Here is a 27,650-nt window from a genome sequence, read left to right as displayed (position 1 = left end):
GGTACAGTCTGCACGCGGTACACATTCGCCTCAGCCTCCTCATGGGCTCCCTCGCCGACATAAGTCGGCCAACCTCACGCCATGACATGTCGCATTATCGCTCAAGTCCAAAACAGAGCAGTGATATTGTTCATTGCAAGGTCTATCTAGTAGTCTGTAGTGAATATAAGGTGCGTAAGATACATGAGTGACGGGGACGGGATATGCAGGAGCGGGCGGATGCGGGGGCCCTATGTGAGCTTGCAAATGGTAAGTGTGATGCGGCGATAGCGAGCGATGCGACACGACAATGACTAGATCCAGCCCAATTACCCAAGATATGACGATACGGTAGGTGCGAGGTGCGAGTTGCGACGCAATAGGAGGCGAGACGCACGAAGAAAGCATCGAAGGCGAGAGAGAGCACCTCATGAGAAGAAGTACTGCGACTCCTTGATGAGGTTCACGTCAAACTTGCCCTTCTCGGGGAGCTCTGGGAAGAGGTCGACGAGGTTGACGAACTTGCCCGCGAGACGCTTCTCGACGTCGGCGGCCTTCAAGGTGACCTTGCCCTTGGTCTTACGCTTCTGCGGCTTCGGCTTCTCCTCGTCCTCGGCCTCGGCCCCGAACTCGATATCCTCCTCGTCGTCTGCTGCAGCAGCCTCTTCCTCACTCTGCTCATTCTGCTCGCCCTCCTCCACCTCAGAGTTGATGAGGAGCTGCGCATCCTGCGTGGACATGCCGAGCTTCTCGGGTGACAGACCCAGGCTCTTCGCAAACTGTCCACGGATGGCGACGAGCGGCACCTTGTAGTCCGCATAGCGCTCCTTGAACTCTTCGAACAGCGACTTGAGGACGTTCGACGAGTGCAGCGCAATGAACGTGTCGCGGATGATCGCCGACATCTGGTCAATGTCGCTCGGATGCGTCCAATACGAGTCGTGCACGGATGCGAACGTAATGCCCTGCGCGCGGCACTCGAGCGCGGTCAGCATCATGTGCGTCGCATCGAGACTGTGGATGAAGTTCGGCGGGAACGCGGACGCCTGCTTCTGCGAGTTCACAATCGACGGGCTGTTGGGGTCTGAGATGAACACCGTCTGCATCGACGTCATGACCTGCTTGCGCTTGACGGCACGGTACGGCTGCACAATCGGCAGCCCGAGCGGTGTCGTCCACACGACGGACGTCATCTGCTCCTTCTTCCAGCGCGGCTGCTTGCTCTTGGCGTTCTTCCTCGCCGGGGCGGTTTCGGTGAACGAATGAACCAGACGGTCCTCGGGGATCGCCTTCGCGATAAGCCGGGCGCACAGGTTGAGCCAGTTCTGGATGTCCTTCGCTCCTTGGAACAGATCACCAATGGACGCGAGCACCTTCTTCGCCAGGTATGACGCGCCGAGCCAGCACATCTCCGGAGGGATGTCGCCGCGATCCTTGAGCTGGCGCTCAATCTGGTCTCGGGCACCGATGAATGTGACACCGTAGACGGTAGTCATGACCTAGAAAGAATACGTACTTTGTTCATCATCTCCCACAAAACGCTAGGGAGCAGGCGATCACTAACCGTTTGCTTCACGACCTTGCGAGAGATCTTCCCGGCGAGCACCTGCGCGTACTTGTTGCCACTCTCCAAGTCATCTTGGATGCTCTTCTCTACCATGTTCGCGACATAGGTGTACACGTCCGAGGGCCGGTCGGCAGCAGCAAGGTTCACCTGCGCGGCACCGACGGCGTCGCCACCAAGAGCTGCGTAGTGCTGGAGACCGTTACACGTACCGTCCTGGTGGACGGGCAGCGAGCACTCGTACGACTCCGGATCAGCCAGACTCAGCGCGTCTTTGAGCTCCATGCATGTAGCCAGACACTGCCATGGGTCGTCGGCCTTCGTCCACCAGCGCTTCCCGTCGAGAGGATGTTCAGCGCTATCCCTGATCTCCTCGAGATGGTCGTGGACAAACTGCACACGTTCATCGAAGCTCGCCTTGTCGTAACCGTACAGGTTAGCAAGGTGAATCTTCAGCCATCGGAGACCACGAGCGCCAAGAGGCTTCTTCTCGCCGAACAGGAGCAGACCACGACTGAGGTCATCGCCAATGTGGCTCAGGTGGGGAGGGATGGGGTACGCACGACCACGGAAGTCCACGTTGTGAGGGAAGTAGATGGTGTCACCGAGGAACTGCAGGAGATTGTCAGTGGTGTGCAATAAAGGATGTGAGAAGCGATACTCACAGCGCGCGCAATCTCGACCTTGTAGTTGACGCTGCAGCGATCCGAGTGGTTGGCGGCCTTCGCCTGTTGCCACGCCTTCTGGCGCTCAATGTAGATCGTCTTGGCCTTGTTGTCGAACTCCATGTTCGGTGGTCTTTCAGGCTCTGGCTCATCCGGCACCGCAGGCGGGATCTTGTTGAACCGCTCGCCAGAGTTCCACACTTGCAGCACCACGTCAAACACACGACGGTTGATCTGCCAAGGGGTGCTGCCCAGAACGTCGAGACCAGCGAACACGAGCTCCAAGCGACCGGCATCAGACGCGTGCCGCAGGTATACCTCCTGTTCACGCGATTCCTTGAAGCGCATCGCCCATGAACGGTTGAAGAGGTACCCCCCATTGTTGTAGCTTAGCCAAGGCTTGGGCTTGACAAGCATAGGCAAGTGGCGGGGGTGGAGAGTCTCCACAACGGAGTCCCTAGACATCCGTTCCGCAACGGCCGGGTTGAACTTGATGACACCGAGCTTGTGGCCGCGGAGGTACTCGTACTGGTGGAAGAAGGCAGGCTGTTCTTCCGTTCTGCAAATGTTCCTGTCAGACCGAGAAACAGTCTACGGAGGAGACACAACTCACATCTTCTCGCCAGTCCGAGGATCTTGCGTCGACCGTTGAACCGTGGCGACATCCATCAGGCAGTCGACTAAGAAGCTGCCGACTTTGACACGAACCAACTGAGTCCATTCAGAGGTCCACTCCTCCGAGTCCTCCATGTATTTCCGAGCTGCTACACGGCGCGCGTACAGGTCTCGGTAGCCTGTACTCGTGAAGATGCTCTTGTCGCCAGGACGCGCGGGTGCGGTAGTGGGTACAGGCATCGAGATCTTGTTCTTCTTGCACATTTCGGCCTTGTACTCTGCCTCGACGGCACGGCCAACCGACAGGAGTGCCCGCGCGGTCTTCATGCCATCGTTGACGCCGCCGGCGTTGTGCAGGTGCATGATCTCCATGATCGTAATCAGGGACAGCTTCTCCGCGGACAGCAGCTTAAGGAAAGGGCTGAGCGCGACGTCTTCGGTCTTCCGATGCCGGTTGCTGCTCTGCCTCATTTTCGCTATGACCCAGTCAGCTCAACGTTCGACGCTACAGCGGAAGAATAGTGTCAACGCACCGATGACCCGCTCCTCCACGACTAGGTTCTCCAACTCAGCCTGAATGCGGTTGACCAGCTTCTGGTGCCACTCCCACATCCACGCCCTCAGGTTGTTCGACTGCAAGCCCTTGCTGGGCAGCCCGACCTTTTCAAGCATATCCGCTTGGTGCTTCATCCGCTCGACCGCGACGTTGTACACGGACTGCTCGAGTAGCTTCTGGCGCAACGCGACTTCCTCCGACAGGACTCTCCGGGCAAGGACGACCTGGGACAGGTGTCGCCGGAGCGTTTCGAGGTTGAACGGCACTTCGCCGTCGGGAACCGGTCCTTGCGGTCTTAGCTCGGAGACGGTCCCGTCCTCTTGATGGATGACCTCTACCTCTGGAGTCTGTGCGACCGGGACTCAATACACACCGGTAGTTTGGAGAGTATCTAACTCACCTTCGCTTTTACGACAGGGACGACTTCGGGGACGTCCTCAAGTGGATCCACGGCTTGCCTACCCAACGACTCGGCCATACCCAGCTCCGTCACCACCCTCGAGAGACCCATCTCGACTGCAGCTCTGGAAAGCGCCTTGATGGCTGCGTTCGCCTCCTCGTCCGTCGTGAACGCACGGTCGGCGACGACAAGCGAGGGGGCAATCTGTCGGCCGATGATGTTCCGCAGGAGCGCGACGGGGTCGAGGACCTGTGCGCCGCCGATGATGACGGGATTCTTGGACTCGGGATTGAAACGCAGCCAGGCCTGAAGCATGATTGCGTACGTGTTCGCCGTCGGGTCCACGCTGTCCGTCCCGTGCTCCATGTCGTAGTACAACGACCAGGCGTCCTCGAGCCAGTTGGCGCGGTTGATCTCCTCGCGGTTGGTGGCCATCTCGAGATAGGCCTCTAGCATGAGGTTGTAGACCCGAGAGTCAAGGATAGGGTCGCCCTGTCTTGCGACACGGACGCGCTCGAACATCTCTTTCGCACGCGGTACATCTTGCAGCCCGTGAAGGCAGGCGTCCATGATGGCGACGGCGTCCTGGGTCGGCGAGTCGGCGAAGAAGTAGTCAGTCGTTGGCGTGGCGACGTCGTCGGGGAGGGGCGTTGGGAGGATGGTGTAAGGAGAGCGGCGGTGAAGGAAGTCGTGCATGTCCTCAGCAACGGCCAAAGGTCGCGAGCCCGAGGCAGACGGCTGGGCCATGTATGGTGGAAACTCCTGCAAGGTGCCAGAGGAAGAAACGGATTCCTGAGCAAGGAGCTTTTTGGTGGGCGTCGAGTAGAGACGAGCGGGTCGGGGAAGGCTCTGACGACTGTACGAGACGGCCCGAGCCGCGTTCCTGCGCGTGAGCGGAATCATTGTCGTCGCAGTCGAAGCCGAGGATGAGAGAGAAAATCTAGGACGAGACAGAAGACCAGCAAAGATCCCTCCTCGAGTGCAGAAGGCAAACGACGCGCCGACCAAGCCGACTGGCAAAAAGTTGGCGCTAGGCTGCTATTTGGCATCAGTAAATAATGCCACGTGGCTGCGGGCTAGTTACCTAGTCGGGATGAGCTATACTGAACGCCTCGGCGGGCCTGCCGAACCAAAGGGTCTGCATATGTAGCACGGAGGACAGGAGGATGAGCAGGGAAGGAACGGGGCAAGATGGAAAGTCGCTCGATGCCAGATGCGTCGCTCTATATACCTCTGGCTAATTAGAGTTCCGAAGAACTGTGAAGGTTGTCTTCGCTGGACTCTTCACCTACTTTTGCTTCTATCGAGCCCTCAGAATACGTTCTGGTTGGCGATGATGACGTGTTCATCTCCGTTGTTGGGCGTGGGCCGCTCCACTTGACCAGTAGTTACGGATGTCGAGGCCCGACATGGGCATGTGGTGTAGTTGGTTATCACGCTCGCTTAGCATTTATACCGTGCTTGCGAGAGGGGTCCGGTTCAATCCCGGACATGTCCATTTGTATTCAAAGAGGGTCGTTTTTGCAACTTTTGAGCCCCTATCGTGGGCTTGTCCATCAACATCAAGCTTCGCAGTGCAGCTCGACGACAGCACTCCAATATGTGGCAACCTGCTCTGGACGCATCGACGGAGATACTGGTAAAAGTACTCCCTCGCGCAGGCCACGGATAAGCGTGGGAAATTTCGAGCCGCACACAGATTCACGCGCTTTCTCTCGCTCCTATTTAACCACACGAGCCACCGGCTGCAACTGAGGCTTGAAGCGCGATTGATTTGACCTCGTCCATCATGGCCAACCTCCTCCGCGCAGCAAAGTCCGGCAAAGACTGGACGCAAAACGAGCTGGAAGCATACAACATCAGCATCGAACTCAAAGACGTGCAAACTTTCTTCCAAGTCGACTCCCTGCCGACACCCTCAGTCGACCCGGAGCTGTTGACGACGCTCGACGCAGATGACATGGTTGCAGATCGCAACGCAGAACTCATCAACCTCCTCGATCTTGCGATGAAGCCTGCCCCATCTGGAGAGTCTGCCGGGGTCGATTTCGCTGTCCAGCTGTTCGAGCTACTGGGCTACGCCAAGCGCTCCAGGGTCGCACGCACGCGCAAGAACATCCCGCTCTTCGTCTGCGGCGAGTGGAGGGACACGAAGTCTGACATCTGTCTCGTCGATCGTCTACAAAACGAGATCCTCCTGGTTCTGCAGGAGGATAAGCGTTACATGGACGATCCGCGTCACCCTGAGCCTCAGCTCATCGCGGAGGCAATTGCCGCCTTCGATCGTAACAACAACATTCGCCGGCACGCTGGCGAACCTGAGCTCGACGTGAAGGTATGTACAAAGCACGTTGACTGTGTTTGGTGTGCACTGTACGGATGGGTCACTTGACAGATTATCCCGGGGATCGTCCTCCTCGGTACCACACCCATCTTCTACAAGGTTCCCGTTACAGCGGACCTCGTTCGCCACATAGCGCACGGCACGTACCCGCCAGAGAAGACGGTAGTTTTGGCGCACGTTCCTCCACTCCCCAACCCTAGCCTTCGCTACAGCAAAGGCATGAAGCCGCTGGATAACCGCCAAGCCATATTGGGCAGCTACGAGGCGTTCAAGAGTGTTGTGGGCATCTGCTGAGGCTTGATCGGGCCCGAGACAAGCTCGAGTGAACAGTGTATATGTACAATGCAGTCCACCGCAATAAATTCGCTGTACTGACTCGGGTGCATATTCGGAGTCGGAGGAGTGGAATTGGTCTAGGCAATGGATGGATTATGCCAGCTCAAATATCGCGAGCTACGAGCTCTCGAGCCCACCATCCGTGTCGAGCATGAACCCAATCTGCTCAAGTGCTGACGCGTACTAGGTACGTACCGTGTGAATATCCGGGATCCACCGATGAAGAGGAATTCGATTAAGGATGCAGGATTTGAGTTCCGGTGCAGCAGCAGAGACTCGGAGTAAGTATTCCAAGCACATCAATTCCCGCTGCAACAGCCGGAACACAAGACGCGCTTTGTGCTCTAGCCGCAGAGAGTTCTGTGGCTTGTCTACTTTGTCAACCCGCGTATAGTCCTGGGGTCGGAGCTACATGCCAGTGGATGGAGTCAACAAAGTACGACTTGAAGTCATGAAACATGTGCAGTGTATCGGCAGCACGCACTACTGTGGCCTGTTCCGCTGCCATTCGAGGCGATCGCCAAAGTACAGACCTCGGGCCGCGGGTGGGTGTCCCATGGCGGGGATGCCGGACGAGAATCTTAGATACAAGTACAAGCCCAGAGACTAGTAGCGGCACGGTAGCTAAAATCTGCCAAGAAAACTCTGAGTCAATCCATACATTCAACAAAGTCTCGCGTACAAAAGAGCCCCTCCAGAACAGACCTGCACCAGTACCAGTGTCTGGGAGCCTATCGCTATCGACTCTCGAGTAGAGCCTTCTTTTCCCTTGCTAAGCGGTCCCGCTGCTCCCGCTCGCAGAAGACGCATGCACGGTGTCAAGCTCCACATGAATGCGCGAAGCGAGGACGCTCGGCGGTGTGAACTTGAGGGTCGACATCGGGCTCTCGCGCGTGCCTGCGGCCGTCTCCCGGTGGGTTCGAGAGTGGCACCAGAGCGTCGCGAGGAGCCCACTGACGATCTGGACGTACACGTTAACGGAGATGACCGCAATGACGGTGGCTGCATCGCTGAAGGTCTCGTAGTGTATCAGGATGAGGAGGACGATGTTGAAGATGATGGGCACAACGAAGTTTGTGAGCACGATCCAGAAGAGCGCACGGAGCCGGGCGGTGTACGACACTGCAGTAATGTGTTGGACGCGTCACGAAAGATATTAATAGAACAAAGGTATTGCACGCACTGCGCCCCTCACTGCGGCAGACGACCTGATCCTCAGCTGTATTGGACTTGAGCGCGCCGCCTTGATGGAGACGGAAGAGGAACAGAGATGATGCCATGCTGGAACACGGGGTTAGATACGCCAACCACCGTATGTATGCGGATAAAGTACGTACGTGTCGTAGACGAGCCCCATGGACAGCTCGGCCACAATGGAGGGAATGTGCGCGATAACAGTGACGAATGCCCACGCGTTCGCGGCATGGCGAGCAGCGTCACTCATGTCTTTGAGTCCAATAGCTAGATTGACGACGCGTGCCACTGTAATTGCCATCAACGTGCCATATATCGCGACGGCGTGCAGGCGGGAGATGGTTTGGGGTGGGTAAACCGCGAAGATCCGCAAGAAGAGGATGCACTGCACGCATAGGGGGTTGAAGAAGTAGAGGGCATTGACGGCTGTGAAGAACTGCGGGCTGACAAAGTACCCCGCAACGGTACGGGACTAGCGATGCGTCAGGAGACGGTGACACCAAGGGAGGGCGGTTCAGGACTCACGATCGTCGCAATGCAGAATGCTCCAAAGACGAGCCCGAACATGATGCTGAGGACATTGAGGACGAAGATAGGCTTCCTCTGGATCTCCGGCTTGGTGAACATGAACAGACATACGGCGATTGGGATCAGGAGGGTAGGGAAGACGGTCTCGACGACAAGAAGGTTGACGAGGCTGTCGAACTCGGCCTGCAGTGCAGGCGGCACCAATGCTGAAGAATCGACGGACAGAGAGTGTGTTGAGGACATTGTGGAACGAGAGATCAGAGGTGGCAGGGTAGTACGTCTTCCCGGGTGACGTGCCTCTGTCATTTATATCTAGAGGCGAGCGAGGCTTCCACAGCTCCTTGCAATTCACGCCATGAAGACCAGGTTCGGAAGATCGTCAAGTCGAACATCAGGATTCAGATCCAGGGCAGTGCTGTAGGGTCCGACGAACCAAGCAACGGAGATGCCACCAGGAACCTTGCACGGTTCTCGAAGTTATCAACGACACTCTCAAGACGCTTTCGGCCTCCTATAGACGTGCGCAGCTCAAAGAAGAGCATGGATAGAATGGCTGCCATAGAGTAATCGAACTCAATCCTGCGAAGGTGCGTTCAAGTCGTCGACACAACCTACGACCTCTTAGTTGAATTAGTCAGCCCCACGACCGTCGCCTTCACAGACGAAGACACGTACGGGTTCAAAAATAGACAAATGTTACCGTGGCGAGCCGCAAATAACGCCGCACATTGACGTGTTGGTAGGTAGCAGGAAGACGTCCACCAGTAGTTTGGTGCTGCTTGTTTCTCGCCGATCGAGGTCGTCCTGAGTCCTGGCCTCGGAGCGTCGACCGGTCGCTGCGCGGTCTCGCGACGGCGGTTGAACAGGCTCGGACTCAGCAGCAGCTACTGCGCGAGTGAGCAATCGTAAAGCAGTTCGTGATGGGTTGGACAACGGATACGATGAAGACGCTGCTCGGCCAAAACAAGTTGGTAAAGAAGAAGTGGACATGTCCGGGATTGAACCGGACCCCTCTCGCAAGCTATTGATGCTAAGCGAGCGTGATAACCAACTACACCACATGCCCATATATGGCGCTTCTCAAATTGTATTCAGATGCATCGCACGTTGAAGTTTGACAGCCAATTCAGGCGTAACACTCGTCCAGCCGTGAGTCTGAGAGTTTCATGCAGCCCGAAGACAGGCGGCAGGCTGAAATCAAGCAGCTGTGCATATGCTGGACTGGTTCTCCGTGGTGAATGTGTCCGTCGAGATCTTCTGAGTATCCTGCGCCCAATGCTAACTACGTCACCTTTCATAGCAAGTCGTCCTGGACCTGGGTGCATTGGGCCGTTCGAGGTACCAGCGCTGCACCGGGAAGAGCAGGAAATGGTGCAAGGGCACGAGTTGCGTGGAGAGCTCTGGAGTTTGGGTGGAATTCGGACCTCTTTACACAAAGAATTCGAAGGTGAGTATACATAGTAACATACTGGGAGCGGTCATAAAATACATCTATATGTCTTCTATGATGTGCGTCTGTGACAGGTCTGTCCTCTCCGTCATCCCTCTCCTCCAGCGCCCCGTACTCTCTGCACCCAGTGTAGATGCTCGCAAGAAACCGTGCTCTGCTGCAACAGGACCAGTCACGGTCTCCGCCCTGACCGGCCGTCAAAGAGGATCGCGACTGAACATCGGTCTGAGATCCCGAATCTGCTGCTCCGGGTCGTACATGAACCCCAGCCCGCTCAAGTGCACGATGTTCGCGAAGATCGCGTGTGCGCGCAGCAGATTGGGATCGGGGAGCGTCCCCGTCCCCGGGCCTGTCCCTGTGCCTTCGCGCCAGGTCTTCAAGTTGGAACGTCCGCCGCCGCCGTGGTCGTCATCTGCGTCCTCGGGCTCGACGAAGGTGACGTAGTCGCGGAGGTGCGCGGTCCCGGACGCGCGCGAGCCGTCGGGCAACGTGTAGGTGCGAATCTGGTACGTGTTCGGGATCTGCCATGGCGAGTCCGAGTCGAGTTGCAGTTGTCATGGCAGTTGTCAGGACAAGTGAGCAGCAAGCCTGGGCAATGCTGGCACTGAAACGCACCGGGGTGGGAAGGAGCGTCCACTGCAGCTGCCTGAACGCGGCGCCCGCCGCGTACTTGAGCAGCAGGCAGTTCTGCGGCATGTCAATGTTGGGCACCTGCGCGCCACCGCGCGCGATCTCACCGAATGTGCGGAAGAAGTGCAGCGTCTGGTATTGACTCGCGGGATCAACGACGGCAGCATCTCGGGTGCCCGCGAAGTCAGGCCCCAGCTGCATGGATGTCCGAGTGCCGACAAGTCAGTATTACGCTGCACAAGTCACGAGTGCTGCTCAGTGCTCACCTGCCGATCACTTGGATTGTCGGTGACAGAGCGGATGAATATGGGGAAACTGTAGAGTCGGCCGACGGTCCTCGCGGACACTCTGCGAACCCACGTCGAATCCCTGTCCACGGTTCCGGTCATGAAGCATGTATAACGATCTCGTCGCATAACCTATGTGTCGGGAAAAGCGTATGATCAGCATGTGGTCACAGTAGCAAGGGGAATAATATGAGGTCCTACAGGTCGCATACGTTCGCGGGCCCAGGCGTAGTTGTCAGGGGACACTGGCAGAAGGTGTGTGTCCGGGCCAATGCTGTGGACTGCTCGAGCATCTCAGATCAGCATCATGCTCGCACACGACAGGAATGCGAAGGACTATGACAGGATCAGTACTCACACGGAAACCGCATCGCCCAAAACCACACCGTGAACAACAGTGAATGAAGCTCTAGCGCCACATTGCGGCTCGGACAGAACGGGTCCTTGGCCTTTGCGAGGCGCACACACGCGCAGACCTCTGCACATGCATAACGGCGCCCTCGGTCCAGGCGGAACTCGTCTGCGGTCTGCAACATGGCGTGGAAGAACCGTCGGGCTGTGACTGCGCTGACCAGTTCTTCCAGTAGCCCCACCTTGATCATGCGGGCCCGGGCCATGGGCGCGAGCCACCGGGGGTGGTTCCACTTGGCGAACTCAGGTCGTTCGAGGATTTCAAGGTGTGCGTAGGCACGCTGTTCCAGGGTGTAGTCGGTTAGTGTGTGGTCGTTGAAGATCTTCGAGGTGACTTTCTGCAGTTTAATGTAGGCAGGAAGGGATCTGCGAGTCAAGGTCCACCTAGGAGAGAGGGTAATCCAAGAAGGCCATTGCAACAAGTCGCCGTGCAGCAGACCCAGGAGGAAGCCCCAGATGGACAAGAGTGCTTTCACTATTGCTTCCGCTGGCAGGACCAGCACTGCGAGAAGTACCTCTACGGGCATGTCGGGAGTAGAGCAGAGATGTACGAGAGGACATAATGCGAGGTCACTTGATTTATATACTGCAGTCCACAATTGCGAAAGGGGCCAGGCTTAGGTCACCCCTCTTCGGCATGTCCCGATCCCCAGCCACCGGCAGCGGCTGCTGCTAGTGGTGGTTCAAATTCGCGGTCGCAGACGTTGCAACAAACGTCCACCACGCCACCACTTTGTCTTTTCCTTCTGCACGCTGGGCGCGCCCTTTTTTCTACTTCAGCCCTGGTTATATTCTTTTGCATTTCCAAGTTATCTGTCCGCGATACCGTTCCCGCATTATATACTCTGAGATTCGTGCGAGACACTCAACGAGACTTGCTACTACGGTTACATGCTACCCAGCGAGAGGCGACCAATCCGTACTAGCGTGGCCAGCTCGCACACGCTTAGGGTCAACGATGCACGAATCGACTAAAGGATTATGTGCCCCCTTAAGACCGTAACCACCGATCCGTGTCGCACATGAATCCCATTCCGCTCAGATGAATGACGTTGGCCAAGATCGCATGTGCGCGCAGCAAGTTGGGATCAGGGAGCGTCCCCTGGGACTTGACATCTCCACCGCCGTGGCTGGGTTCGGTGAAGGTCACGTATTCGTTAATGTGTCTGGTTCCGTAGGAGCACGCGCCGTCGGGTGACGCGTAGGAGCGGATCTTGTACGTGTTCGGGATCTGCCATAGCACGACGTTGCAACAGTCAGGACCCTGTTGAGAACCGAGATGAACAAGGGTACCACGCACCGTGGTGGCGACGAGAGTCCAGGTCATGTGCCGGAACGCGAGGCGCGCCGTGCGCTCGAGCAGCAGGCAGTTCTGCGGCGTGCCGACCTCGGACACTTGTGCGCCGTCGTGCGGTATCTCGCCGAACGTGCGGAAGAAGTTCAGAGTCTTATAGTACTGGCTTGCGCCGCCGATGTCGTCAAGTTCCGTCAGGGCGTCTTCAGGCTCAGGTCCGAGTCGGGACTGCACGGATGTCCGAGTCTCAAAGCATCAGCAGAAGTCACGAGTGCAATTGTGCAGCGTCTACTCACACGTTCCTGCTGCAGGTCAGTGCTCGGATCAGTGATCGGATGGGTGAATATGGGTACAATGTAGAGTTGGCCGACGGTCTTTGCGGAGACTCTGCGAGCCCATGTCGTCCGCTCGTCCACGGTGCCGGTCATGAAGCACGTATAGTTATCTCGCCGCAGTATCTGGGTGCCGTGACAATGCATGGTACTTTGGTGAGCATACATATGGTCACACCGGCAGGAGAAATGAAGGTCTTACAGGCCGCATACGTCCGCGGGTCCACCAGGTGGACCTAACAGGATCCAAAAAGTTCGTTCCCGGCTCAAAGTTGAAGACTGCTCGAATATCTCAGATCTGTTCGAACGACTTGCAGGCGGAGACGAGAGGACTCACAGGGGTACCACATCGCATGCCACCACACCATGAACAACAGTGTATGAAGCTCTAGCACCACAAGGAGGCCCTGGGAGATATTGAGCGGATCCTGGGTCTGCGCGAGGCGAACACACGCACAAACCTCCGCGCACGCGTGGCGGTGACCTTTGCGCAGGTTGAGCTCGTCTGCGGTCTGCATCATGGCGTCGAAGAACCGTCTGGCTGTCGCTGCGCTGACCAGTTCTTCAAGTTCCCGTGGCTCCACCTTCATCTCGCGGCCAATGTCCGCGAGCCACTGGAGGTGGTTCCACTTCGCGAACTCGGGCCGTTCGAGTATTTGGAGGTGGGCCCGAGCGCGCTCGGCTAACGCGTGGTCGCTCAGCGTGGGGTCGTTGACGATCGTCGAGGCGACTTCCTGCAGCTTGATGTAGGACGTTAGGGATCTGTCGGACAATGTCCACATAGGAGTGCCGTTCCAAATCCACCAAAGCCATTGCAAGTCGCCGGACAGCAGGCCCTGCCAGAAGAGGTCCCAGCCGGCCAAAATTGCCTTCACTATCGGTTCCACTGGGAGCACTGGTACTACGAAAGGTAGTCGAAGGAGCATGCTGGAGTAGAGAAGAGATGCATGAGAGATCGTTGCCGGAGGTTCCGATAGGTGTTATGTATGTACTTACATCGGAACTCCTGAGTTGCGAAAGAGGCCAGGCTTAAGTAAGTAGCCCTGTGCTCCCAGTGATCGAGCGAGGTCCTCCTCCCGCTGGCGGCTTCCTCGGCTGCTTCGATCGGCGGCCGAGCGGGTGAATATGGAGAGAATGCACATACAAGTTAGAGTTCGGCCGACGCGGCTACTTCAGCATATCCCGATCACCTGAGGATAGGGCAACGCCTCCAGCGTAGTACGCGCAAAAACACCAAAGCGGAAGAACAATACCGAGTGCAGAATCGTGAAAGTTAGTTGGTTACACGTCTTCAGGCCCCGGGCGATGACAGGCAAAGGTTTTAGTCATGGATCAGGGGCACCAGGAGATCAGTGACAGACGGGGAAGGGAAGTCACTCACCAGGGGGAAGGCGATCAGAGCCGCTGCATGCGTGCATCAAAGTTAACACTGTCCACTGGGCGGTGCAGACGAGAGAATGTACCAACGGGATGGATTGAGAGGCCGCGGGTCCAGAGGGACCGACGTTGGCGGAGCTGTTGCAGTCGGAGCCATAGAAAGTGGTAGCGTAGGCGTTGTCCGAGGAGCTGCAGACGCGGTTGCTTGTGTTCTCGTACTAACAAGTGGCCCCTTTGGTGCGCGACAAGTCTCGCCTCCGCTGCATGGCCGACCTAACAAAGTACCTAGCTGTTCGGAAAAACGCGTCGGACACGGGTGCATAGGCGTATGCGACGGTGAGTACTGACCCTGAGTTCGTTGATTGCAGTCCTGTCCTGGTTGACGCGTTGACGGTCAGGCTGCCGCTCTTGATGTGCATACGCAAGGGCGGTGATGAAGGGGAGGAGAACAAAGACAAAGGCACACTGAACAGAAGATGAGGCCGGGTAAATTCATACTTCTTCCAAGTATAACCGGTCTGAAGTAGAGGGGAGGGATGTAAGAGCGGTCGTTTTGGGAGGTTCCTGTAGATGATATCATATATTGGAACTCCTGAGTTGCGAAAAAGGCCAGGCTTACTAAATAACCTTCCGCTCCCAGTGATCGAGCGAGGTCCCTCCAGCTCGCGGCTTCCTCGGCATGTCCCGATACCCAGCCACCACAACCCCTCCGGCAAACGTCGTATGCGCAAGCACGTTGTAGCAAAAGCATACGAGACCTCCACCTCAGTTGTGTAATCGTGAATGACGAACGTGAGTCTAGCACACGTCTTCAGGCAGAGTGCACGTGATGTGATGGCAGGGAGAAGCAATATTAGCCGAAGCAGGTATAGACGCTTGGATCTACTCTCGGAAAGTTCGTTGTCCATAGCCAGGATTCAGAGCTACGGTACTAGACAACAACATGTACGAGTGACTAGTAGCGGTTCCGGCCCAGGCGGAAGCGGTCCCGCCACGAGTACGTCGTTGCGCCGTCGAGGCGGTCACGCCTGCGCCCGAAGCAAACCGTGCATCCAGCGAAGCACAGTAGGAGGAACGACACGAAGGTCATCCAGAACGCTGTGAAGGAAGAGTGTCAGCGTCAAATTCACCATTCAGTCGCGAATTGGGGGTCTTAAGTCAAGGCCTTCCAAGAAAGCTAAAACTTGCTAACTTGGAAAGACCATGGAGGCAAGACCGCAAACAGGGTTGGATCGATAGCCTGGAGCGTCTCTGTCTGGGTTCTTGTCTGCCTCCCTTTTCCGGTATAGCAGGCAGAGATCGCCTATACGGTCTGGTTTCGAGACTAGGTACGCAGGAAGGCCGATACTCAGGATAACTTTGGCAACGTGCATTGCTAAGCTCGATGCACACGCCATCACACGCAGAGCGAGCGAGCTACGGGACCGGAGAGGCCCTTCCAAGCGTACTGACTTGGAACGGTCATGAGGCGCAAACGGGGATTCACCAGCCTGAGCCGCAGCAAGGTGCGGCACGAATACGCCTCGCGCATGCCAAGCAGGGAAGCGAGGGACGGGGAAGGAAAGACACTCACCAGGGGCGGTATCGGTGTTCGTGCTAACGCCGCTCAACTTGCCGACCTCGTGCTTGACGAAGGCGTACAGCGCGATGTCGACCGCAAACGCGATGAGCGCGAGTAGTGCGGCGAGGAAGGCGGTGAGAGACGCCAGGAGGGTCATGGTGACGTGGGTGGAGAGGGAGAGCAGGAACGCGATCAGAGTTACTCCCGCCGCTGCGTGCGTTCGTCGTTAGCATTCCGCACGGTTACACGGCCAACGTAATGCAGACGAAAGGACGTACCGACGGGGTGGATGGCGAGGCCGCGGGTCCAGGAGGGACCGATGTTGACGAAGCTGTTGCGGTCGGAGCCATAGACGGTGGTGGCGTAGGCGTTGTCGGAGGAGCTGCAGACGCGGTTGCCCGTGTTCTCGTACCAGCACGATGCCCTACGGCGCGCCATAAGTCTCCATGGCAGAGGCGTCGTCGTTTCTGTTGAGTTGCCGACTCACCAAGTACCAAACTGTTTGCAAAGACACGTCAGACACCGTACACGGGTAGATAGATATCATGGCAGGTACTCACCCTGAGTTCGTTGATTGCGGTCGTATCCTGGTTGACAGTCGGGCTGCCGCTCTTGATGTGCACACGCGCAAAGTCGAGAGCGGTGATGAATGGGAGAGAGATAGAGACGAGGAAGAGAAGGACAAAGGCGCAAAACAAGAAGATAACGCCGGGTATGTGGAATGCGCGCGGCATGGCGAGTCGAGGAGATTTGAGAGAGATCTAGGCGGGAGAAGGAGGAGATGAGGAGACGTGCAGACTGCCGGCCTTTTGAGCTGGCGAGGAGCAGCCACTGACCGCACGCTCCACCGTCCACGATGCGTCCCTCCAACATGCCAATCTCCACGCGTGACGCGCCCCACGTGCCCTTCCGCCAGATCTTGTTGAGAGATCTCCATGCTATCTCGATCGCGTCCTCTCTCACACCCCCGCCTCGCGCGCGGCGAACGCGCCGCGCATTCTTCTCCTTTCTTGTCCTCCTACCACCACCATCGCGTCCGCCACTTTCGCGTCCTGGTTCGTTCTGCCCTTCATCCGCAGAGTGGACCCTTTCAGCGCGATTGTATGTTCCATCGTCGCGTCGTGTCCCGTTTCGACGCCTCCTGACAGCGCGCTCCTACCCCTAGACGGTACCCCAGAGTCCAAAGTCGTCTGCCCGCAGAGACGCGTTCAATTTCTGACTCGCGTTTTCATACCGCGCGCAACCGCACTCCCTCTATCTTCCGTCACCGCACGTACAGCTCTGAACCGATACGATGCCACCAAAGAAGGGCGGAGGAAAGTCCAAGGCTCCGGCTGCTGCACCCGCAGAGACCGCTGCTCCACAGAAGGTCCTCCAGACGCGTAGCTCTAAAGCTGGCCTCCAGGTACGTTCTCATTTCGATCTTTTGCAGACCTTCGATGAGGAGTCTCGACAACTGCACAAGATAGGCGTGCGACTCAGAGTCGGGCCTGGATGCCTGACAGGATTTTCCGAGAACGTCTAGACGACTAGTAAAACTCTCCACGCAGAGCTCCATCGAGAGCTCCGTGGAGAGCCACGCGCGTCCGTCGCAGATAGTTCACAATCATCCTCGACCATCAGGCTCTCAAAGCCCGCCGTCTTCAGGCCGGGCTTACCCTGCTACGACCGACGCGACCGCTATGATGGCGCTCCTGTCTTGGTCTTGACGAGACGGAGGCGCCCCGGATAGTCGTTATGCCCTTCCAGCAACCCTACACCACCTGCTACGCATACACTTATTAGACTGCTCACTACTTATCCCGAGGTCACCGTGCTCTGAAGGTTTTTGAGAGCATATTGCAGTCTGGGCACTGCGCTTATATCGGCATGAGAAGTCGATGCTTTGCTACATGATCAGCAAAGCGTCGACCTCTCACAACTGTGGGTAGCGTAGCACGACAGTCACAAACGCTGGCGTGAGGCAAAGCGTTGCTCGTGGACGCGCAGTGCGGGACCTCAAAAAAGGCGTTACAGAGTGTGGCGTAGCGCAGCGTAGGGATGGCGTTGATCGGCGGAGTCTTATGCAGAGAGTGTTTCTGATTCTCTGGATTCTTCCTGTGTCCGAGACAAGATGGCGACCTCCGCAGAGTATCGGTCGGCCTCTGATCTAGGAATTTGCACCCGCAGATGCCGCGTGTTTGAGCGCAAGTTTTGACAGGGTGCGAACAGACCCTAGTGTTCCTGGCAGGCTATCGGAAGGGCATATAGCCGCATGCTCGATCAGTTGCCGAATGGCTTGGACGTCAAGCTGGAGCAGTCCTCACTGACGCGACTTTGTTTGCCATAGTTTCCCGTCGGACGTATACACAGATACCTCAAGCAGCGCACGCAGCACAACGTCCGCATAGGCGCAAAGGCTGCCGTCTACACCTCTGCCATCCTCGAGTATCTCACCGCCGAGGTGCTCGAGCTTGCCGGTACGTCTTCCCAACCCTCATCTTGCGTCTCATCAGATACCTGGCGGGTGAGAGACTCATTGCATGGACGCTGGCATACAGGAAACGCGTCCAAGGATCTGCGCGTGAAGCGTATTACCCCGCGTCACTTACAGCTCGCCATCCGCGGTGACGAAGAGCTGGACACGCTCGTCCGCGCCACCATTGCTGGAGGAGGTACGTTCTCTACCCTATCTTTCGTCCTGTCTCCGTGACGCTCACGCATTTTCATGTCGCAGGTGTGCTTCCGTTCGTGCACAAGGCCCTCACGCAAGGCAAGCAGAAGAAGGGCGAGCAGCCCGCACAGTGAACGTGAATGCTTATCCTGTCACGTTCGCTGTCTGTCGTTTCTTGTTGTCGTTGCCGTTGTCGTCGATCGTAGCATGGAAGGAGGTCCTCCTGCACTCTTTGTTCTCGTTCTCGTATGATCTGTACAGTAGGTCTTGTATGTGTATGTGATGTACTGAAGTTGCAGTTGCTTGCTTCATGACGCGAACGTGTCGGTGGCATTGCGTGTTATAATTCCAGAGACACGGACCCTACAGCATGTTGCAGGTTGCCTCTGCAACAGGTCGCACGTTGCAGGTGCCCTTTGCAACAGTTTGCACGTCGCATTCAAGGTGGTGTGCATGGATTCTGTGGGTGTACAGGTTGGATAAACTTGAGGACCTGCATGAGCGGGCGACGAGAGATATGACAGCGAGTCCGACTCTCTGTGGATTCGCTAAAAAACATCATAATCAGCCTGCTTAAGCTAGTAAGAATCGGACTTAAGACTAGGTCTGATCGGACTTCATTTGTACTGATAAAAAAGGTACTCCGATTGTGGCTTACTGGAACTTCATTAAACTCCGATAGCCGTATAGACTAACTCTGATCGTAACACTCAATCATACTACATCTTCCTCCGGACCGCCGGATAACCTGCGACACACGGAACTTGCGTCAACATCAGCAAAAGCAGTTCGGCTCCATCGGAACTATACGGTGCTATATGGAGTGATGGAGCCACGGAAAAGTCATCCGTCATACGGTGCCTCGGTCGCTCTGCTTATGTCATGGAGGAGACGCCGTCTCCATACAGAGGTCGGTGTCTCCATACGGAGACTGTCTCTCGATAGAGCTTGCTGTACCCCTTCGGAATCGCATTTTGTACGGTATGTATCGAGGTCTATGTGGTCGAAATTTGTTTGGTAGATAACTAACCCACATCCGGGACCCTGCGGTCCATGATGCTTGTCCGATCCGTGCACGCCGCTAACCAGTTCTTGCGGCATTAATCCCGTTTCCAAACCTCGACTTTGCTCACTGCTCGAGCAGCTCATAAACCCGCGGCCTACTTTGCATATGCATGGTTCGATACGTCGTCTCCGTTATGGCTGGATGAGAGGATGGACGTTCCGTATGGAGATTCGGTCTCTCGATGGAGATCGAGTCTCCGTACAGCCACATACAGAGCCTCGGCCCTCCTCGTGGATCCGCTGGCCTCCGTACCTGACCAGGCAGAGCCTAGGTTCCCGCCAGGCCATTGGCGGAGCCATGGCCGACTTAGGCTCCATACGGAGTAAACCGCGTTTGCTGATGAAGTGGTCGACCTGCGATGCAGTTACAAACCTGCCACACGCAGAGCATGCTACCTACTGAACAGGTCGCATTGGCGTTCGAACACACGCTAACATGTCAGACCATGCATGGCGCGCTTTCCCCTACTCGTCATTGAGACTTGTTGCACATATGTAAGGTCTTACTCAACCTGTCGCGTCTTGATCTTTACACACTATAATTGCCATACGAACGCCTGTCCTCGCCGTCAAATGTCTCATCCACGTCAAGCACATTGTAGAATGCGATGGTATCACAGGTTCGTCGTCATACTACAAATACAGCACCATAATATCTTCCTTTCACTGACTACAGACTGCTCATCTAGTCATGGGGTGCCCGCGCTTGGCCCTGCGCGGCCATCTTGCCTCCCGCCTCCCGCAGCTCGCCCTTCTCGTGCATCTCGGGGTTATGCGTCATCTTGCCAGTAATCTGTGCGAATCCGACAAACGAGGAGTCAGTGTCAGCGTACGATCGATGCTCGTACCGACCAGGTACGGGTACGAGACGTACCTTCTGCGTCTTGCCGATGATCTTGTCGGTCACCTTCGCATGGCCTTCAGGGAGGTTCGGGTTCCCGCCTGGAGCCACGCCACCTGCATAAGTACAAGCACCATGTCAACAGCTCAACGCACTACAAAGAAGCGTGAAGGAACAACGCACCCTGCTCGGTCAGCTGCACGTCCATCGGCCGTTCGCTGCCAACGCCAGTGTTCGGCGAGTCGTACTGGCCGCCGGCGACGACCGCCCGGGTGTCGGAGCCCGCGCCGTACATGCGCTCGTGCGCGTCCTGCCACACGCGCGGGTTCTCGGTCACGTCTGTGCTGTAGTTGGGCGCGGACTGGGAGTCGGACGCGGCAGCGCCGCGCGCCCCGGGGAGGACGTCGGACGACTTGTGTACGTGGTGCGTTGGTGGGGGCTGCGTCGCGAAGGTGTTGTCGCCGGCGCCGGTCGCGGTGTTCGTGGAGGACATGGTGTATCGAGTTTCGATGAGGGTGGGTATGTGCGGTGTGCGAGTGTTGACTTGAGGGTAAGTGCTAGTGACTAGTGAGGCTTGGTGAGAGTGAGGGAGGAAGCTCTGCCAGAGTATGGGGTAGGGTATATATGCGCTTTGGTAGGAGGTGGGATGGGGGGTGACGTCAGAGGTGTGAGTGGCGGAGCCATGGAGGCCGCTCCGCCTGCACCACTTGCATGGTTACAGCTGACGGTTGCGTGGAGAGTAGGGCTCGTCCAGACAACGCATATCCGTCTCGGCAGTTGACCCCACACTACCAGGAAGGTATGTCTACGAGATTTGTTAGGCGCGGGGCCGAGCCTGGCGCTATGTTCCTCCTGCCACATCGTCTGCGATGGGTTTACCAGACGGACCTTGAGCGCGGTCTCGCTATCTCATTATACAAACACCCTCTCGCACGTCGTCATTGGTCATACAGACGTTTCGGTACATGCCGCAAGACCGCTTGGTACCTCGCAGCGCTCTGCTGGCATATCCGACGGGACACCCTCAGTGCCGAGGAAGCCGGGAGGACCTCGCTCGATCACTGGGAGCACAGGGTTACTTAATCCTGGCCTCTTTCGCAACTCAGGAGTTCCGCTGTCAGTACATAGTATCTACCGGAACCTCCCGCAACGACCGCTCTTACATCCATCTGCTCTCCTCCAGGACCCAGCATGCCCCTAGAAGTACTTGTACTGGTGCTGCCATTGGAAGCGATAGCCCAACTACTCTTGTTCGCATGGGACTTCCTCCTGGGTCTGCTGCGCGGCGACTTGCAATGGCCTTCGTGGCTTACCTCCGCTCCTATGTGGACATTGTCTGACAGATCCCTTCCGGCCTACATCAAGCTGGAGGAAGTCGCCTCGACGATCGTCAACGACCCCAGGCTGACCGACTACGCCCTGGAACAGCGTGCCCGGGCCCACCTTCGAATACTCGAACGGCCCGAGCTTGCAAAGTGGAACCACCCCCAGTGGCTCGCGCCCATCGCCAGCTCAATGAAGGCGGACCGACTCGTTCTGGAAAAACTGGTCAGCGCAGTCACAGCCCAACGGTTCTTCGAGGCCATGATCCAGACCGCCAACGAGTTCAACCTGCGCAGCGGTCGCCGACACGCGTGCGCAGAGGTTTGTGCGTGTGTGCGCCTCGCGCAGGCCGCGGACCCGCTCCTTGAGACTTGGAGCGACCGTGTAGCGCTGGAGTTGAATGCGCTTCTGTTCACGGTGTGGTTTCAGACGATGTGGGAGACCTGTGAGTGCGAGTCCGCCTGCGAGTCTTCCGCATAGATCTGAGATATGGATATCCGAATAGTCATGAACATTGATGGGGGAAAGTCAAGCTGCATACCATGGTCGGCTGAATGCGCTGTCAGGTCCAGCCGGACTCGCAAACGTGTGCGAACTGTAAGACCTTATATCATTCCCTTTTCCGGCGTGACCATTTGCTCACCATATACCTTCACCGGTACTCAGATTCTGCGTCGCGATCACTATACGTGTTTCATGAGCGGCACCGTGGACAGGCAGGCGGCATGGTTTCGTAGAGTCTCGGCGAAGACCGTCGGCCGACTCTACATTGTCCCCATCTTCGCCCGCTTGGTCACCGACGATCCAAGCAGCGATCCGCAGCGAGGATGTGTGAGTACCAGCGGTTGTACTTGTGACGGGTGCACTGTGCTGACTCGCACATCCATGCAGTCTCGACCTGCCCCGGATGATAAAGACGACATCGGCCCCGTGAGTCAATATCAGATTCTGCACTTCTTCCGCACGTTTGGCCAGATCGCGCACGACGGCGCACAAGTGCCCGAGCTAGGCATGCCGCAGAACTGCCTGCTGCTTGATTTCGCGGCGCAATTCGCGTTCCGGCAGTTGCAGTGGACTCTCGTTGCCACCGCGGTGCGTGGTAGTGCCCTTGTTCATCTCGATTCTCAACTGGTCCTGACCTTTGCAACGTCGTCACTCGTGCCATGGCAGATCCCGAACACATACAAGATCCGCTCCTACGCGTCACCCGACGGCGCACGCTCCTACGGAACCAGACACACCCACGAATACGTCACCTTCACTGAACCCACCAGCATTGGTCACGGTGGACGTTCCAAGACCCAGGGGACGCTCCCGAATCCCGACTTGCTGCGCGCGCATGCGATCTTCGCCAACGTTGTCCACTTGAGCGGACTGGGATTCATGCTTGACCCAGAGCGGTGGTTACCAGGGAGCACAGCCTTTAGTCGATCCGCGGGTCATTGACCCTCAGACTGAGCGTGTGCGAGCTGGTCATGGTAGTACGGATTGGTGGCCTCCCGCCCGGCGGCATGTAGCCCTATGAGAAAGTCTCGTTGAGTGTCTCGCACGAATATCAGTGTGTGTATGTACTTGTACGTATGAGTTCATTGTAGTGTCAATGGTATGAGTTCATTGTAGTGTCAATGCTTCATAGTGGCTATGTGCGTCCTGATAACAGCCGCCGGTGAACCGCACGGCGTTCAGTAGTGCTGCGGAGACGTGGCCCCCAGTCCTGTCTTCATGTCGCATAGAACTTTGAACGTCTGGACGAGTGTCGCGCCGATACTTAATGCTCAGTTCCAGAACTTTTGGAAGCAAAAGTGGACATGTCCGGGATTGAACCGGACCCCTCTCGCAGGCTGTTGATGCTAAGCGAGCGTGATAACCAACTACACCACATGCCCATGCTGAGCTCGTGCACAGCAATTGATCAATTCAGTCTTGCCAGATCCGAGTCGCACTCTTGAGCACTGCATCAACAAGTCATCTTAGTCTATACATTTCTTCGTCTATCATTTTTCCGAGTTGCTCTTCCCATCGGCCCCCATGGACAGTACCGCACGGGCCACTCAACCTCAGCTTTATCCGACATCTTGCGCAGGAGTTCAAGTTCAACCACTTGGCGCATGAGTTGGCGCAAGTTCGAATCGGCCGGAGTCGATGCTTCTCCGGTTCGAGAGCACAAATGCATTACGCGTCCATGCAAGATGAGGATTGGCCCGTCTTGAGCAACATCGCTCTGGTATTGTCGGTGAGTTCTGCTGCTACTGGCTTACCACTTAGTAATTGGTATCCCGCTTCGTGGATGTGCATGTCACATACGAGGTTGGCATGCGTGCGGTCTCCGTTATCTTGTGTTCGTTTACGTCGGTGCGTGGCGTATTGGAAGTAAATCTTCCGCTGAATCCTTCCGCTGAATCTGAGGGCCCCTGCGGCACGCATTTGGGTTTCCCGCAACTGTCATACTCCAACGGCTTGAGGCTAGACTCCTCTCGGTCGACCTGGGTATGAGACAGGAGTTCGTTTGAATCCAGCCATCTCTCCTGAGTGAACCGAGTTGATCAAGCATGCAGGTTACTTAAGCTTGGCCTCTTCCACAATTCAGGGGGTCTACCCATCCCTGCTATACACTGCAACCGCGTCAACTTGAACCACTATGCCCGCATCGACAAGAGAGGATGGGGTACTTATCATACTGGCACTACTGTGGGCATTCCTGTTGGGAATGCTACTATCAACGACCTGGATCATGATGAAGATCGAGAGTGTCCTACAACGTAAAGTATCCTATCGTCAAGGCTTGTATTCAAGATTCTGCTCCAAGTTCGCGCGGTGGACGCTATCTGTGCGGTCACTTCCCGACTACATCAAGCTGCAGGAAGTCGCCTCGACGATTGACAAGGACACTGCGCTGACCGACCACGCCTTACACCGGTGCGCGCGGGATTATCTTCAAATCCTCGAACGACCCGAGTTCGCAGAATTCAATCATCCCCCCTGGATCGCGTACATCCCCAGCCTGAAGGCGCAGCCAGAACGGGCGCGTGCGGTCACACCAGGACGCTTCTTCGATGCCATGATGAAGACGGCAGACGAGTTCGACCTGGGCAGCGGCCGGCGGTACGTCTGCGCTGAGGTCTGCGCATGTGTCCGCCTAGCACAATCCGTGGCCCCATACTCTCTCCGCCGTGTGGCACAGGAGCTTTCTGCGCTCATATTCAGGGTATGGTGGGGCGCGTTGTGTTACCCTTGTGAGTCGTCTGTTCTCCGCATCCTCGTCGTTTGAGCATGATACAGATACTCGAGCAGTCCTCGACATTGACCCAGGATCGGACTTCCTAGCCCCTATCAAGGACTCCTGGTTGTACCGCGACCGCATACAAAGTGTAGGACTTTAGATGTCCCCCATTACAACTTGTGCTCATCATATACTGTATCCAGGTACTGCGCCGAGATAACTACACATGCTTCATGACTGATACTGTGGACAAGCGGGCATCATGCCTCCGCAGAGTCGTCTCCGAGAAGACTGGCCGACTCGACATCACGCCAATATTCACGTGTTGGATCACTGACCCCGCTACGCGGGGGTTTGCGCCGGTGAGTTCTTACGCTATGCTGAGTCTTATGATCTCGTACTTGTACTGACGGCCGTATAGTTTCGGCCCGAATACTGTCACCCAGCATCATCTACCGCCATTCAGTACCGCACTCTGCAGTTCTTCCGCACGTTCGGCCAGTTCGACCGCAGCACCGAGGTAGACCAGACATGTGTGCCGCAGAACTGCCTACTTCTGGAGCACAAGGCGCATCTTGCGTTCCGGCTGTTCAAGTGGACTCTTGTCGCCACCCAAGTGCGTGCGAGATCCTCTCCCTTCTTCCACACTCGATAAGTCCTGACTATCGACGACTATTCGTTGGTAGATCCCGAACACGTACAAGATTCGCACGTATGTTTCGTCTGACAGCTGCTTCGGAGTCGGACATAGCGCCGGGGAATACGTCACTTTCACCGAGGCGCCTGGAGACTCCGGGATGCTCCCCAACCCCGACTTGCTACGCGCGCATGCCATCTTCGCCAACATTCTCCACTTGAGTGGACTGGGGTTCATGCTTGATCCGGAGTGGTGGGCTCCAGAGCTCGTAGTTCGCGAGATCCAAGCTCCCATCGTTCTTCCATTGCGCGGAGTACGCAAGAGGAGAGACTCGCTCCGGCAGAGAGCTGATGATAGGGAGTTCGTGCCGAAGTCTCTTCAGAAATACGAGTAAATTTCAGGGACTCCTTCAGTGTACTTGTACGCTACTTTCTCAGCGTAGTACTATCCCCCAGCCGGCGGACCGTGGCGTTTAGTAGCGATCCTTCCAAAGTGGGCAATTGGGTACTTACTGGCGCTTAGCATGTTGTTCTCCACCACCACACCCCTTTGAGTCCATGCTGGCATCTCAATATTCCAAAACATTGAGCCCTAGAGTTCATGATATGACATTTCTTTCCTGCCAAGATGTTCTCTGAACCGCGGTTGGTACTGCCGGTATGACAACATCCAGTGACGCTCCAATGCCGCGGTCCGCAATCGACGCCGTCCTTGGCAGGCTTGCGGTATGTCTCTTCCATCGTCCATTTTTGCGGCCACTCGGACCTCATCCTCACCAGCCACAATGAACCCCTCCTCGAAAACGTTCAGCGTGACGAGGGACACAATCGCGTTCCTCGAGGCTGCTGATGCACTTTTCAAGGACGAAGCCATATCCTCAGCGAGCTTGCACGAGAAGGCCCGCCAGCATCTGCAAGTCTTCGACAAACCCGGATGCGAACAGTACAACCTCCTCAGCGCGGAGTGGGCCGATAGCCTCCCCTCACTCAGAAATCTCCCGGAACAATGCGAAAACATCACGACGAGGGATTTCATTGGAGCCATGTACCAGACAGGTCGCGAACTCGACCTCCGGGTCGGAGCACGATATGTCTCGGCTGCGGTGTGCACATGCGCGCAGATGCTCGAACAACACGACGAGTTGCGCCCGGAGAGACTGGCGCAGGAGCTCCGCGCCCTAGCGTTCGATGTCTGGTTCCTCCAACTGTGGAGCCCTTGTGAGTCCGTTTCCATTCTCTACAATTATAGGGCTGCGCTAACTGAGGGCCGGATGCTCGCGGTAGTTGAAGTCATTGACCCGTCCCGAGGTCTCGCTTTGGAAGTGAGCAAAAGCACAAATCAACAGGTAGGGCGCATCGTCCATCCTACTCTCACACCTTCTCGATCAACTGACGTAACATGATCATAGGTGATGGCTCGATATGTGCAGCCGCGAATTGTCACGGGCGCAGTCCGCAAGGACGGGGTATACAAATGCCTCTACGATGTTCCAGCGATAAATCCGGAACTCCTACAAGTCGTTCCGATCTTCCAGCGGCCTCTCACCGATGCTCTTCACATTCCCGGGGTGCGTACATTCTATAGCTATCCGAGTCTCGCCCCTAACTGAATTTTGACACGCTAGACCGACGACTCGGACATGCCAATCGACCCCCGGCGCGAGTCAGAACTCGTCAGCGACCTCCTCACGCTGTACTTCCTCCGCTCCTTCTTCGAGCTCGATCTGCACGTCCCGGTCGACGCCGACTCGCCTCGCAACTGTCTCGTGCTCGATCCCCCTACGCACCTCGCATTTAGGCAGTTCAGATGGACTCTGAGAGCGACCGAGGTAGGTTTCTTCACCCATGTCGCGTTCCGTCGTTCATCATTGCCTGATTTCCTCCTCCAAATCCTCGTCAGACCCCGCACACATACACGGTCAAGACTTACGGACCGCCCGGGCGATACTGGAAGGGACTCGGCGAGACCGTCACGTTCGCCAACCCCCACAGAACTGGTGTTCAGTCCGAACCCCCCGACCCGGACCTCGTGCGCGCTCATGCGACCATGGCCAGCATCCTGCATCACAGCCGGCTGCGCATGGCGATCGGGCAGACCGAGGATACGTACTTGGAGCCCGAGCACTCAGAGTCGAAGGCTCGCGCGCTGTACCGCAAGGGTGGTGCTTGGACGCACACCCATATTGCGAAGCTCGGGAAATTGCTTCATCATCACCACAGAAGTGGACTGCGCGAAGTCTGAGGGGGACTAACGGGCTCAAGCCGTGATCATTCAGGGCACCGGCTGACCAAGAAGAACGAAGTATACAGAGGCAGGGACTAGCGAACAGGGATGTACAACAATTCTAAGTGCACATAGTGTAATGTATGTAATCGATATCGAGCTTGT

At 56.6% G+C, this 27,650-nt stretch overlaps 13 protein-coding genes and 3 non-coding genes across 16 annotated transcripts; 6 read left to right on the top strand and 10 right to left on the bottom strand.

Moving 5' to 3' along the window:
- Nucleotides 1–3: 3 nt before the first annotated feature.
- On the bottom strand, nt 4–4,946 carry L226DRAFT_532844 (DNA/RNA polymerase). Its single transcript, XM_067680344.1, has 7 exons — nt 4,864–4,946; nt 3,780–4,814; nt 3,357–3,726; nt 2,822–3,299; nt 2,209–2,767; nt 1,544–2,155; nt 4–1,478 (listed from the first exon to the last, which is right to left on the bottom strand). Exons 2-7 carry the CDS (start codon nt 4,680–4,682, stop codon nt 408–410), a joined length of 3,993 nt encoding a protein of 1,330 aa, XP_067537393.1. The 5' UTR covers nt 4,683–4,814; nt 4,864–4,946; the 3' UTR covers nt 4–407.
- A 244-nt stretch (nt 4,947–5,190) lies between these two features.
- Nucleotides 5,191–5,277, top strand: L226DRAFT_t79. Its single transcript has one exon. It is a non-coding gene; the product is annotated as a tRNA-Ala (tRNA).
- Nucleotides 5,278–5,568: 291 nt separating this feature from the next.
- Nucleotides 5,569–6,417, top strand: L226DRAFT_559068 (uncharacterized protein; the record flags this gene model as incomplete). Its single annotated transcript, XM_067683275.1, has 2 exons — nt 5,569–6,114; nt 6,175–6,417. The coding sequence occupies 2 exons, from the start codon at nt 5,569–5,571 to the stop codon at nt 6,415–6,417; spliced, it is 789 nt and encodes a 262-aa protein (XP_067537392.1).
- Nucleotides 6,418–7,231: 814 nt separating this feature from the next.
- On the bottom strand, nt 7,232–8,751 carry L226DRAFT_611245 (uncharacterized protein; the record flags this gene model as incomplete). Its single annotated transcript, XM_067686259.1, has 4 exons — nt 8,179–8,751; nt 7,797–8,125; nt 7,643–7,740; nt 7,232–7,581 (listed from the first exon to the last, which is right to left on the bottom strand). The coding sequence occupies exons 1-4, from the start codon at nt 8,485–8,487 to the stop codon at nt 7,232–7,234; spliced, it is 1,086 nt and encodes a 361-aa protein (XP_067537391.1). The 5' UTR covers nt 8,488–8,751.
- Nucleotides 8,752–9,164: 413 nt separating this feature from the next.
- L226DRAFT_t72 lies at nt 9,165–9,247 on the bottom strand. Its single transcript has one exon. It is a non-coding gene; the product is annotated as a tRNA-Ala (tRNA).
- A 393-nt stretch (nt 9,248–9,640) lies between these two features.
- L226DRAFT_611244 (uncharacterized protein) lies at nt 9,641–11,492 on the bottom strand. The gene is made up of 5 exons (XM_067686258.1): nt 10,907–11,492; nt 10,750–10,829; nt 10,528–10,680; nt 10,247–10,456; nt 9,641–10,152 (listed from the first exon to the last, which is right to left on the bottom strand). Exons 1-5 carry the CDS (start codon nt 11,484–11,486, stop codon nt 9,829–9,831), a joined length of 1,347 nt encoding a protein of 448 aa, XP_067537390.1. The 5' UTR covers nt 11,487–11,492; the 3' UTR covers nt 9,641–9,828.
- Nucleotides 11,493–11,917: 425 nt separating this feature from the next.
- On the bottom strand, nt 11,918–13,264 carry L226DRAFT_351484 (uncharacterized protein). The gene is made up of 5 exons (XM_067674148.1): nt 12,923–13,264; nt 12,788–12,864; nt 12,550–12,711; nt 12,260–12,481; nt 11,918–12,190 (listed from the first exon to the last, which is right to left on the bottom strand). The coding sequence occupies exons 1-5, from the start codon at nt 13,173–13,175 to the stop codon at nt 11,951–11,953; spliced, it is 954 nt and encodes a 317-aa protein (XP_067537389.1). The 5' UTR covers nt 13,176–13,264; the 3' UTR covers nt 11,918–11,950.
- On the bottom strand, nt 13,265–14,208 carry L226DRAFT_351494 (uncharacterized protein). The gene is made up of 4 exons (XM_067674150.1): nt 14,053–14,208; nt 13,967–13,989; nt 13,730–13,874; nt 13,265–13,325 (listed from the first exon to the last, which is right to left on the bottom strand). The coding sequence occupies exons 1-3, from the start codon at nt 14,117–14,119 to the stop codon at nt 13,758–13,760; spliced, it is 207 nt and encodes a 68-aa protein (XP_067537388.1). The 5' UTR covers nt 14,120–14,208; the 3' UTR covers nt 13,265–13,325; nt 13,730–13,757.
- Nucleotides 14,209–15,058, bottom strand: L226DRAFT_351493 (uncharacterized protein). Its single transcript, XM_067674149.1, has 3 exons — nt 14,582–15,058; nt 14,311–14,526; nt 14,209–14,251 (listed from the first exon to the last, which is right to left on the bottom strand). Exons 1-2 carry the CDS (start codon nt 14,868–14,870, stop codon nt 14,357–14,359), a joined length of 459 nt encoding a protein of 152 aa, XP_067537387.1. The 5' UTR covers nt 14,871–15,058; the 3' UTR covers nt 14,209–14,251; nt 14,311–14,356.
- On the bottom strand, nt 14,848–16,388 carry L226DRAFT_532840 (uncharacterized protein). Its single transcript, XM_067680343.1, has 5 exons — nt 16,084–16,388; nt 16,011–16,021; nt 15,802–15,947; nt 15,536–15,733; nt 14,848–15,060 (listed from the first exon to the last, which is right to left on the bottom strand). The coding sequence occupies exons 1-5, from the start codon at nt 16,255–16,257 to the stop codon at nt 14,918–14,920; spliced, it is 672 nt and encodes a 223-aa protein (XP_067537386.1). The 5' UTR covers nt 16,258–16,388; the 3' UTR covers nt 14,848–14,917.
- A 139-nt stretch (nt 16,389–16,527) lies between these two features.
- On the top strand, nt 16,528–18,580 carry L226DRAFT_532839 (histone-fold-containing protein). Its single transcript, XM_067680342.1, has 5 exons — nt 16,528–16,624; nt 16,689–16,928; nt 17,853–17,982; nt 18,064–18,177; nt 18,240–18,580. Exons 2-5 carry the CDS (start codon nt 16,818–16,820, stop codon nt 18,308–18,310), a joined length of 426 nt encoding a protein of 141 aa, XP_067537385.1. The 5' UTR covers nt 16,528–16,624; nt 16,689–16,817; the 3' UTR covers nt 18,311–18,580.
- A 1,346-nt stretch (nt 18,581–19,926) lies between these two features.
- Nucleotides 19,927–20,649, bottom strand: L226DRAFT_611240 (uncharacterized protein; the record flags this gene model as incomplete). Its single annotated transcript, XM_067686257.1, has 3 exons — nt 20,266–20,649; nt 20,116–20,198; nt 19,927–20,034 (listed from the first exon to the last, which is right to left on the bottom strand). Exons 1-3 carry the CDS (start codon nt 20,573–20,575, stop codon nt 19,927–19,929), a joined length of 501 nt encoding a protein of 166 aa, XP_067537384.1. The 5' UTR covers nt 20,576–20,649.
- A 624-nt stretch (nt 20,650–21,273) lies between these two features.
- On the top strand, nt 21,274–22,926 carry L226DRAFT_611239 (uncharacterized protein; the record flags this gene model as incomplete). Its single annotated transcript, XM_067686256.1, has 5 exons — nt 21,274–21,850; nt 21,972–21,991; nt 22,072–22,236; nt 22,297–22,497; nt 22,576–22,926. The coding sequence occupies 5 exons, from the start codon at nt 21,274–21,276 to the stop codon at nt 22,849–22,851; spliced, it is 1,239 nt and encodes a 412-aa protein (XP_067537383.1). The 3' UTR covers nt 22,852–22,926.
- Nucleotides 22,927–23,208: 282 nt separating this feature from the next.
- On the bottom strand, nt 23,209–23,291 carry L226DRAFT_t71. Its single transcript has one exon. It is a non-coding gene; the product is annotated as a tRNA-Ala (tRNA).
- Nucleotides 23,292–23,545: 254 nt separating this feature from the next.
- L226DRAFT_532837 (uncharacterized protein) lies at nt 23,546–25,887 on the top strand. Its single transcript, XM_067680341.1, has 6 exons — nt 23,546–23,905; nt 23,961–24,638; nt 24,697–24,773; nt 24,829–24,987; nt 25,047–25,241; nt 25,312–25,887. Exons 2-6 carry the CDS (start codon nt 24,044–24,046, stop codon nt 25,654–25,656), a joined length of 1,371 nt encoding a protein of 456 aa, XP_067537382.1. The 5' UTR covers nt 23,546–23,905; nt 23,961–24,043; the 3' UTR covers nt 25,657–25,887.
- L226DRAFT_351379 (uncharacterized protein) lies at nt 25,637–27,587 on the top strand. The gene is made up of 6 exons (XM_067674147.1): nt 25,637–25,987; nt 26,042–26,479; nt 26,546–26,607; nt 26,671–26,829; nt 26,887–27,090; nt 27,162–27,587. Exons 2-6 carry the CDS (start codon nt 26,047–26,049, stop codon nt 27,501–27,503), a joined length of 1,200 nt encoding a protein of 399 aa, XP_067537381.1. The 5' UTR covers nt 25,637–25,987; nt 26,042–26,046; the 3' UTR covers nt 27,504–27,587.
- The last annotated feature ends 63 nt before the right edge of the window (nt 27,588–27,650 follow it).

The sequence above is a fragment of the Lentinus tigrinus genome, assembly GCF_003813185.1.
Source record: "Lentinus tigrinus ALCF2SS1-7 unplaced genomic scaffold L226scaffold_7, whole genome shotgun sequence".
NCBI classification, from domain to species: Eukaryota; Fungi; Basidiomycota; class Agaricomycetes; order Polyporales; family Polyporaceae; genus Lentinus; species Lentinus tigrinus.
The sequence above is the reverse complement of the archived record's forward strand: the minus strand, read 5'-3'. Positions and strand labels throughout refer to the sequence as shown.

Bases quoted from the DNA above. Each gene is read 5' to 3' on its own strand.
- L226DRAFT_351494 (XM_067674150.1), bottom strand. From the start codon at position 14,119: ATGGCTCCGACTGCAACAGCTCCGCCAACGTCGGTCCCTCTGGACCCG. The intron at 13,990-14,052 runs GTTGGTACATTC...GCACGCATGCAG, and splicing joins GCGGCCTCTCAATCCATCCC to CGGCTCTGATCGCCTTCCCC. The intron at 13,875-13,966 runs GTGAGTGACTTC...CGGGGCCTGAAG, and splicing joins CTCTGATCGCCTTCCCCCTG to ACGTGTAACCAACTAACTTT.
- L226DRAFT_611244 (XM_067686258.1), bottom strand. From the start codon at position 11,486: ATGCCCGTAGAGGTACTTCTCGCAGTGCTGGTCCTGCCAGCGGAAGCA. The intron at 10,681-10,749 runs GTAGGACCTCAT...CCCGACACATAG, and splicing joins CCCGCGAACGTATGCGACCT to GTTATGCGACGAGATCGTTA. The intron at 10,457-10,527 runs GTGAGCACTGAG...ACATCCATGCAG, and splicing joins ACAATCCAAGTGATCGGCAG to CTGGGGCCTGACTTCGCGGG.
- L226DRAFT_351379 (XM_067674147.1), top strand. From the start codon at position 26,047: ATGAACCCCTCCTCGAAAACGTTCAGCGTGACGAGGGACACAATCGCG. The intron at 26,480-26,545 runs GTGAGTCCGTTT...TGCTCGCGGTAG, and splicing joins CCTCCAACTGTGGAGCCCTT to TTGAAGTCATTGACCCGTCC. The intron at 26,608-26,670 runs GTAGGGCGCATC...ACATGATCATAG, and splicing joins GCAAAAGCACAAATCAACAG to GTGATGGCTCGATATGTGCA.
- L226DRAFT_532837 (XM_067680341.1), top strand. From the start codon at position 24,044: ATGCCCGCATCGACAAGAGAGGATGGGGTACTTATCATACTGGCACTA. The intron at 24,988-25,046 runs GTGAGTTCTTAC...ACGGCCGTATAG, and splicing joins CTACGCGGGGGTTTGCGCCG to TTTCGGCCCGAATACTGTCA. The intron at 25,242-25,311 runs GTGCGTGCGAGA...ATTCGTTGGTAG, and splicing joins GGACTCTTGTCGCCACCCAA to ATCCCGAACACGTACAAGAT.
- L226DRAFT_532840 (XM_067680343.1), bottom strand. From the start codon at position 16,257: ATGCCGCGCGCATTCCACATACCCGGCGTTATCTTCTTGTTTTGCGCC. The intron at 15,734-15,801 runs GTACGTCCTTTC...GAACGCACGCAG, and splicing joins CCTCGCCATCCACCCCGTCG to CGGCGGGAGTAACTCTGATC. The intron at 15,061-15,535 runs GTGAGTGTCTTT...CTTCCTTCACAG, and splicing joins GAACACCGATACCGCCCCTG to CGTTCTGGATGACCTTCGTG.
- L226DRAFT_351484 (XM_067674148.1), bottom strand. From the start codon at position 13,175: ATGAAGGTGGAGCCACGGGAACTTGAAGAACTGGTCAGCGCAGCGACA. The intron at 12,482-12,549 runs GTGAGTAGACGC...ACATCCGTGCAG, and splicing joins CTGACCTGCAGCAGGAACGT to TCCCGACTCGGACCTGAGCC. The intron at 12,191-12,259 runs GTGCGTGGTACC...GTGCTATGGCAG, and splicing joins GGACTCTCGTCGCCACCACG to ATCCCGAACACGTACAAGAT.
- L226DRAFT_351493 (XM_067674149.1), bottom strand. From the start codon at position 14,870: ATGGACAACGAACTTTCCGAGAGTAGATCCAAGCGTCTATACCTGCTT. The intron at 14,527-14,581 runs GTAAGCCTGGCC...TATCATCTACAG, and splicing joins TGGGAGCGGAAGGTTATTTA to GAACCTCCCAAAACGACCGC.
- L226DRAFT_532844 (XM_067680344.1), bottom strand. From the start codon at position 4,682: ATGATTCCGCTCACGCGCAGGAACGCGGCTCGGGCCGTCTCGTACAGT. The intron at 3,727-3,779 runs GTGAGTTAGATA...CCGGTCGCACAG, and splicing joins TCCCTGTCGTAAAAGCGAAG to ACTCCAGAGGTAGAGGTCAT. The intron at 3,300-3,356 runs GTGCGTTGACAC...ACTGGGTCATAG, and splicing joins CGTGGAGGAGCGGGTCATCG to CGAAAATGAGGCAGAGCAGC.
- L226DRAFT_532839 (XM_067680342.1), top strand. From the start codon at position 16,818: ATGCCACCAAAGAAGGGCGGAGGAAAGTCCAAGGCTCCGGCTGCTGCA. The intron at 16,929-17,852 runs GTACGTTCTCAT...TGTTTGCCATAG, and splicing joins GCTCTAAAGCTGGCCTCCAG to TTTCCCGTCGGACGTATACA. The intron at 18,178-18,239 runs GTACGTTCTCTA...TTCATGTCGCAG, and splicing joins CGCCACCATTGCTGGAGGAG to GTGTGCTTCCGTTCGTGCAC.